At 44.9% G+C, this 9069-nt stretch overlaps 1 protein-coding gene across 1 annotated transcript in view; it reads left to right on the top strand.

Moving 5' to 3' along the window:
• Positions 1-6997: 6997 nt before the first annotated feature.
• LOC119331213 (ent-kaurene oxidase 2-like) overlaps positions 6998-9069 on the top strand; it is a 6225-nt gene continuing 4153 nt past the window's right edge. Inside the window, exon 1 of the mRNA XM_037604386.1 lies at positions 6998-7259. Within this exon, the coding sequence (XP_037460283.1) occupies positions 7115-7259 (145 nt within the window). The 5' untranslated portion in view covers positions 6998-7114. The remainder of the gene's footprint in view (positions 7260-9069) is intronic.

Below are 9069 nucleotides of genomic sequence, written 5' to 3'. Positions count from 1 at the left end.
ATTCCTCTTCTTGTCGGCCTTGAGACCAGCCACAAGTTGTGTCCACTTTGTTTTGCCATTCAGTATCACCCAACAATGGCTAAAACCAAATGACTTCTTCTCCATTTCTTAATACATAGTGCCGCCACCACTATCTAGCGAACAAAATATGTATGAGCATGATAATGCAACAAAAACAAGCATATGCAAATGATGACAAGATAAAGTAATTTGGCTTATGTGGGTTGCCACTCCCATCCCACTTTGAGGGCGGCTAAGCACTTTTGAACAGTAGTCGATGTACTTGTTCACTTCCCTTTGAATGATCCCCCATCGATGTTGGAGAGATGCAACATTGTGGTTCAAATGAAGGGTAAGTTGGATCTCCCAACTTGTAGTTGATACGGCTCCAACGTATCTATACTTTTTCATTGTTTCGTGCTATTATATTATCAATCTTGTATATTTTATATGCTTTAGTATGCAATTTTATATTATTTTTGGGACTAACATATTAACCCGGTGCCTAGTGCCAGTTGTTGTTTCCAGCTTGTTTTTGGTTTTCCAGAAAATCAGTACCAAACGGAGTCCAAACGCTACAAAACTTTTTGACGATTTTTTCTAGACCAAAGAGACCCTAGAAGGTTCATGAGGAGACTAGATAACAAATGAGGAAACGACAAGGCAACAGGGCGCGCCCTGGGGGGTAGGCGTGATGCCTTGTGGGCCGCATGTGGCTCTATCCGACCTAATTTCACCCCTATAAATTCTCAAATATTGGGGAAACCCCATAGAGCCACCCAAAATTTTCCACTGCCATAAGCTTCTATTCTTCCATGATCCCATCTGTATGCCTTTTCCGGTACTCTGCCGGAGGGGGAATCGATCACGGAGGGCTTCTACATCAACCTTGCTACCCTACCAATAATGTGTGAGTAGTTCACCACAGATCTACGGGTCCATAGCTAGTAGCTAGATGGCTTCTTCTCTCTCTTAGATCTTCAATACAATGTTCTCCTAGATCTTCTTGGAGTTCTATCCGATGTAATCTTCTTTTGTGGTGTATTTGTTGAGATCTGATGAATTATGAGTTTATGATCAGATTATTCAATGAAAGTAACTGAGTCTTTTCTGAACTTTATTATGCATGATTATGATAGCTTTGTATTTATATCCGATCTATCCATTTGGTTTGGCCATCTAGATTCAACAAAGCGGATGAAATTCATGCAAACACAACCGGTTTTCATACAAACATGACATATTTCATACAAACTAGATGAAAACGGTTACATTTTGGGCATATTTTAACTAAAAAGGTAAAACTATGTGCACGTATAGTCGCGCGGAGCTCCACTCCCATGACACGGATACACTACACTAGTCTATGGCCGGCCGCGGTAGATCTCTTTGTCTTCTCCGTGTCCGGCAGCCCGCTAACCGGACTGTCGGGAGTCCCGGAGGCATATTATTCCTTTGTATCTTTCCTATGCCCGGCTACGCCGCTCATCGGAGTGGCGAAGAGGGTGCCTCAGCCAGAGGGGAAGGTGCGTCCGTGGAGCCCAGACAAGTCACCGACTGTGCAAGCCGGCGACGTGTCGGTGGTGGCCTCCATGGGATACAAGCGGCGGCAACCTCCCGTGTTCTACTTATCCTCGATGATGATGGAGGGCGCGGACGTGCTGGCCGCCACCTCATTGACATCCGTGCAACCGGCTTATTTCTCTGCCTACATGGCGCGACTACGCTCGCATCGATGGCGGATGGCGCGGTCGCAAGCACTAGAGGCGCGATACGACGCAGCATCGTCGACTGCAACGACGATGCCCGTGTCTTCGTGATCCCCGCCGTGCCGGCCTGGAGTAACTCGCCACTCCTCCTAGATCAGCCTCCCTGATGTTGAGTAGTAGGACAATCGGCGGGGCTTTTTTGTGAGGGAAGATACAAGCGTTTATTTCATTCCATATGGTGCATGAGGCCAACATGGCAAGCGAAGCCATGGCCTTCCTATTGGCAATGGCAGTGTGGCATAGTCCAATCCACCTCTCCTTGGTGGAATGAATGAGGTGCCAAACAGAAGTATCGATGCTCTCATGTTGGAGCCAAACCTTAATCATGCCCAAAGTCTAGTGATGAATTTGCACTAGAAGAAGAGGTGGTCTACGGATTGCTACACTTGCATACAAATGGGGCATAGCCCATAGTTTGGCCAACCTATTTTGGCTAATCTTTCCACAGGCCAAACTCTATTTTGCATAGAGCTAACCAAGTGAAGAACTATACTTTTGGCGACATCCAAGCTTTCCAAACCGTGCTCTTCATAGGGGATCGGGTCAGGACAAGGAACTGGGTTTGTTGGTGGACACCACTGAGTAGTGATCACTAACAATTTGCTTCCAAGCAATATCATCCTCGACGTTGTCATAGAGTTGAAAATCACGAAGGATGGCCCATAGCTCAACAAATTTGCAGAAGTGCGCAATGGAGAAATTCGAGATCCTTTTGAACTTAGAGGTCCAAGGATCATCTTTCAAGGCTTTCTTATCTTCTATTTTTTTCTCGTAAATGCCTCAAAAAAATTAGCAGAGCGGTGTCTTTGGGCTTCCGGTCTTGCACCCACGGAGCGTCCAAAAAGGCATGTGTGCACCATTGCGAGCAGTGATGGTCGTGGAGGCGTAAAAGAAGTCGTGGTCCGCATCGTCACAAGGGTTTCCCAACCCGACTCATGTTTTGGCCAGTTCCTTCCACTCAAACCAAATCCATCTTAGCGCAACTCCAATAGCTTCCTTAAAAAACTTTCCGTAAAACTGGTTTTACGGAATGATCGTAAGTTTAGGGGAAGTTGCCCCAGAGCTAATTTTGTAAGTTCTCATAAACTTCTTCCCCTAAATCCATTATAACACATTTCAAATAAACAAACAATAGATAATGGCCTAGGACCCACCAGTCAGTGACATGCGTGACGGCTTCCGGCGAAGGGCAGTGCGAGGTGGTGCGATGGCTGCCGGCGCGAGTCGGCGTAGCGATGGGCGGGGAAGGGCCACCGACGAGGGACAGTGCAAGCAACGACACATGCGTGGTGCTAGGCAGAGGCATGTCAGTGGGCGGGCGTGGCGGCACGGCGATGTTTTGATGTCAATGATGATGGTGTCCCGGCACGGGTGATGGAGTCAAATCCAACAGATCTTGATAGGGAGTCTCGAACCGGTCGTCTGTGACTACTTAGAGGGACCTGTATGGGCCACCAATGATGGAGTCAAACCCAGCAGATCTCAGGTAAGGGGTCCCAAACTGGTAGTCTTGGTGTGATGGTAATAGGGACACGGGATTTTACCCAGTTTCAGGCTCTCCCGAAGAGATAATCCCCTATGCCCTACTTTGATTGTATTTATTTGAGGGAATACAGATTATATGTTGATTTGCCCCGAGATCGTTGTGTGTCGTCAACAAGCCCTTCCCCTTGGCTTACATAGACACTAGGGTGCCTAGGGTTTACACATAGGTCGGTTACATCTAGGGTAATCATGGGTTAGACGACCTCTAAGTCTTGGAGTATGTGCCAAGTCTTCAAAAACATCCCATCATGGTGTTGTGCGCTTTGACAAACATGGCCCACCAATAAATCATCATGGGGGTACTCGGCCCGACCCTCCTGGACGGGAGGCGATGTGGTGAGCACCCCTGGTCCAAGACACCATCATCGGGCAGCGACGATGCGATGGCGTTCCGATGGCGTTCGTGTGTGGTTTTGGCAGGACCACATTGTTCTGGCGGGGCACGTGGTAAAGTTTTAGGAGGTTTCTAGCCCACCAAAATTTTACGGGAAGATCATCTTCCCATAAATCTGAGGGAAGAAAGGGCCTAGTTTAAAGGATCCTATAAAGATATGGATGGTTTACGGGAACTATTGGAGATGTTTTTTTGCCCCAACTTCCCATAAACAACAGTTTCTTCCGGAAAGAGGGAATGTCGGAGTGCTCTTAGCCTAAGTGCCCTTGCAAATTTGTTTGTTTTCAGCACACCAAGGCCCCCATATTCAAGCGGACGACAAACGGTGTCTGGGTTGACTTTGCATTTCGCACCGGTTGTATTGTTCGCTCCAGCCAAAGAAAGGCACGCTTGATATTTTTGACACTATGAATGGAGCTCTGGGGGACAATTAGGGGGGGCGGGGTGGGGTGGGGTCGATGAAGTAGGTTGCTTGGGAAGATAGCACCGACTTCAGGAAAATCATCCCCCCAATAGTGGTGATGCTCTGGCTGCCCCAAGTAACGGATTTGGATGATGCCTTGTCCTCGAGGAATTGGGAGTCAACCTTCTTAAGTTGACACACCTAAAGCGGGAGGCCCAAGTATTTTATAGGAAAGGATCCCCGGGCAGCTGGGAGGCTATGGTGGACATGCAATAAGTTGATGTTCTCGTATCACATGCCTCCTCTCAAGTGGCAGTAGACCACGAATAGAGCAGCGATGGAGTACCTCAAATTAACTCCTCTGAAGCAGACACACATGTGATGACCCACATGTATAGGGGATCAATCACAGTCCTTTCGATAAGTAAGAGTATCGAACCCAACAAAGAGCAGAAGAAAATGACAAGCGGTTTTCAGCAAGGTATTTTCTGCAAGCACTGAAATTATCGGTAATGAGTAGTTTGATAGCAAGATAATTTGTAGAAAGTGACAAGTAGCAATAGTAACTAAGGTGAAGCAAGGTAGCCCAATCCTTTTTGTTGCAAAGGACAGGCTGGAATGATATCTTATAATAAGCTAAGCGTTTTTGAGGACACACGGGAATTTCATCTAGTCACTTCCATCATGTTTGTTTGATTCATGTTCGCTACTTTGATAATTTGATATGTGGGTAGACCGGTGCTTGGGTTCTATTCTTAATTGAACAAGCCACCCACTTATGATTAACCCCTCTCGCAAACATCCACAACTACAAAAGAAGAATTAAGATAAATATAACCACAGGATTAAACATATGGATCCAAATCAGCCCCTTACGGAATAACGCATAAACTAGGGTTTAAACTTCTGTCACTCTAGCAACGTATCATATAATTACTACTCCATAATTCATTCGCTTAGGCCCAAAGATGGTGAAGTGTCATGTAGTCGACGTACACATAACACCACTAAGGGAATCAACAACATACATATCATCAAAATATCGAACGAATACCCAATTCACATGATTACTTATGACAAGACTTCTCCCATGTTCTCAAGAACAAAAGTGACTACTCGCACATTATATTCATGTCCAAGATCAGAGGGGTATTGAATAGCATAATGGATCTGAACATATAATCTTCCACCAAATAAACCAACTACATCAATTACAGGATGTGATCAACACTAGTAGCAACCTACATGTAGATTTTGATACAAAGATTGAATACAAGAGATGATCTAGGGTTTGAGATGAGATGGTGCTGGTGAAGATGTTGATGAATATTGGTCCTCCCATGATGAGAAGGTTGTTGATGATGATGGCTTCGATTTCCCCCTTCCAAAGGAAATTATCTCTGACAGAATCGCTCCGTGGGAGAGCAAAAGTGCTCCTGCCCAAGTTCCGTCTCAAGACGGCGGCGCTCCGTCCCGATAGTCCTCTCTTTATTTTTTTCTAGGGAAAATGGGCTTATATTTCAGAAGATGGGCACCGGAGGCTGGCCAGGGCCTCACAAGTCACCAGGGCGCGCCTAGGGGTGTGTGTGTGGCTTGGTGCCTCATGGGCACCTGGGTGCCCCCTCTGGTACTTCTTTACTTCAATATTTTTTATTTATTTCAAAATAAAACTCTGTGAAATTTCAACTCATTTGGAGATGTGTAGAATAGGTATCTCTGACATAGCTTTTTCAGGTCCAGAGTTCCAGCTGCCAACAATCTCCCTCTTCATGTAAATCTTGCATATTAAGAGAGAAAAGGCATTGGAATTGCTCCACGAAGTGTTATATTGATTAGAAACACTATAAATAACAGTGGGAAAACATGATGCAAAATGAACGTATCAACACGACGTCACCACTTAGCCCCAAAATCACCTCCCATCTCTACGCAGGCCCTCAAAATCAAAAAGGAGCAGGCATGCGGTACACTCCGTTTGATCAACGTGAGTCCCTCGATTGCGTGCATGACAGATAGGTCCCATGACGCGACCTGACACAGACAATCAAGACCCACTATGGATAAAAGGACGGAGCTCTCTTGACTTCTGTTCCCAGGGGGGCTTAGCGAATTGGATCTTAGCTGGCGAACGTTCATTGGAAGGATGATATTACTAACGATTCAATGGCAATTTTAGTTGTACGGGGTGGAAATTTCTTCTGACTAGCATGGCAATTTATTCCTAAAGAAGACATTTTTCCTTTTGGAAAAAAACTACCATCATTTGATCTCGATCCAACGGCTACGAGTGCGTTCGCTGGAAGTTCCTTCCCAGTGAACGTTCATCGGTTAGCATTACCCACATAATTTTGGGATAGAACACACGAATTGGAAAAAAAAGCCTCTTCGCCATGCTATTAACTCGCCAAAAAAAAGGTCGCCAGGTTGAATCATTGAATGCGGCACCCCGCGAATCAACCTGTGGTTGAGTTGGTTAGGTGAGCAGTGGTATCACCAACCCACCAGGGTTCAAATCCTGGTGCTCGCATTATTTCTGGATTTATTTCAGGATTTCCGGCGGTGCGCTTTCAGTGAGAGGAGACATTCCCGTCGACGACGAAGCGCCTACGGTGACTTCGTAAATCTCAAGATAATATGTCAGCTCAGTCTTTCGAATGTGCTCATAGGGATAGGATGTGCGTGTGTGCATTTATAGGGATGAGTGTATGCGCGTGTATATGAGCGCTACTAAAAAAAGGAATGCGGGACCCCTGTATTCAGGGTTCGACATTGCAGCTGAATTGGCCACGTGCCAAATCCACCCACGTCGGCACAAATAGAGCGCCGGGCCGGCATCCTCTTTCCGCTCCGCGCCCATATGCCTCTGCCCCGACCCTTGTCGCTTTTCCCTTCGCCTCACTCCTACTAAAACTCAAGGCGCGCACGCCCCACGCCGAACGCACGGCCACCGCCACTGCCCCAGGCACCTTTTCTCCTCTCCCACCCCACGCCCGAACGACCCCCATGGAGTCCCTGCTTGCGGCGCTCCCGGCGGGCGGAGGAGGTGCGGTCGCTGCCGCTGCCGCGGCCGTCGGCGGGCTGGCCGCGGCCGCCGCGCTCGCCGCCAAGGCCGGCGTCGTCGGGACGGGCCGCACCAACGCGCCCCCAGGTGACGATCCTCCCACCCAATCTCGTCAGAATGCACGCCTCTCGACCTGCGGCCTATCCTGTGCTGTTCTCTTGCTATCGCGCTGCCTTTTTTGTTTATATTTGGAAGTGCTGGCCAACTATTTCCTCTGTTTCGAAGTCCAACATCAGTCCGGACCTCTCGAACCGAATCACTCACTTTTTTCAATTCCTATTTAAAAATTGACAATTATCTCCTGATTGACAAGATTCTAAGATTCCTTCAATCAAAAACGACAAAGGAGAGAGCATCATAGCGTTTTTCTTCTTCCATGTTGTACGTATGCTCGTATACATGTAGCAGAGCATGCCATACTTGGGCTTTTATGCCACAATTTTCTTTAGGTTCCTATATAGGATATTCTTGAGTTATTTTCTATGTGTTCAGGTATAGTACTGTAGATATTTATCAGGTGAAAAATGACCGTCACCGTCGACGTGGAAATCATGCACACGTAGAAGTTTATAAACTTTTATAAAAGAATATACAACATGTTGTAAGTCCATAAAACTTCAAGGTCAAGCTCAATCGGATTTACAAGATCTAAGATATCTTTTTACTATTGCCAAATTATTGGTTTTGAAGTCTTAGAGGCTTCTGGATAAGCATGATCACCTTCTCCGAATAAGTGATCCGCGAATTTAGACATTTTAAATCTTAAGCAATTAGTGCTTATACATGCTTCTTTCTTATTTTGGGCAAAACCTTTAAATACTTGCTATATCTTTTATCTTTTATTACCTTCCATTCGTAAATGCATGAAAGCATGCAGTCAAACTTCTGCAATTTTGACCATTAAATAAACGGGATTGCTAAATCTCAGTCGACTAAGACTTAACCAAGTCTCAGTCCATGTTATATTCGTGAGATCTTACATGAAGATCCGTGCAAAATTTCTTTTAAATTTTTCTTTCTTCTTTTTATATGTTCTATCACTTGACTGAGACTTGGTTAAGTCTTAGTCGAGTCAGATCTAGCCACACTTAATAAAATATTAAAACTGGTTGTAAGGCTGGAACAGTATTTTTAGATTTGTGATGAAAGATAATTCTATAATATATTTTTTAAGTCTATACTAATATATACATATAAAAAATAACGGTTAAAGGTGTATGCTGGAAATCCTGTCAATGTCCAAAACGACATCCATTTATGAACGAAGGAACTGTTTTTTGTTTAATTTTTTTTACAGATTTATCCACAAGTCATTTGGAAAATAACACATAGCTAGCTTTTCATGACTAACTCCCTAGACATAAGAACATGTCAACATAAAGAATCTTTTACTTCCCACCATTCCAAGAAGATCCTTTTTTTTTCAATCCAATTTCCAAGTCCCTTTTGGTCCCCATGCATGGGCAGTGAGCAGTCCGGTTGGCACTTTCACAAGGAAAAGTGCTCCATAAGCTCAAAGACGGAAAGCTACACGATTGATTGAAAAGAAGCGATGAGATGTTACTGTCATAAATGACAGGTTCACTTATCCTCTACTTTTTGCAGAACAGATAAAGAACATATAGCTATATTCCTGAGCAGTCCGCAGCTGTGAGCTTTTACTATTTTTATTAAAACAAGAGAAAGCAAATCTGCCGATAGAAACAACTCAATATGTTTTCTCATTTTCATGTGCTTTTATGCAAGCACTCCACTGCCCCGTTTGGAATAAAAGGAATTCCCCGACTCCTACGGAACACATACTGTTCTGAACTTTTCCAAATTCATGTGATACATATGTCCTTGCCAAAATAAATGTGATATATGCATATATATGTTCAGCAAACAATTTATTTTA

The sequence above is a fragment of the Triticum dicoccoides genome, chromosome 7A, assembly GCF_002162155.2.
Source record: "Triticum dicoccoides isolate Atlit2015 ecotype Zavitan chromosome 7A, WEW_v2.0, whole genome shotgun sequence".
NCBI lineage: Eukaryota > Viridiplantae > Streptophyta > Magnoliopsida > Poales > Poaceae > Triticum > Triticum dicoccoides.
Note: the sequence above shows the minus strand (reverse complement) of the source record. Positions and strands in the feature narration are given on the sequence as shown.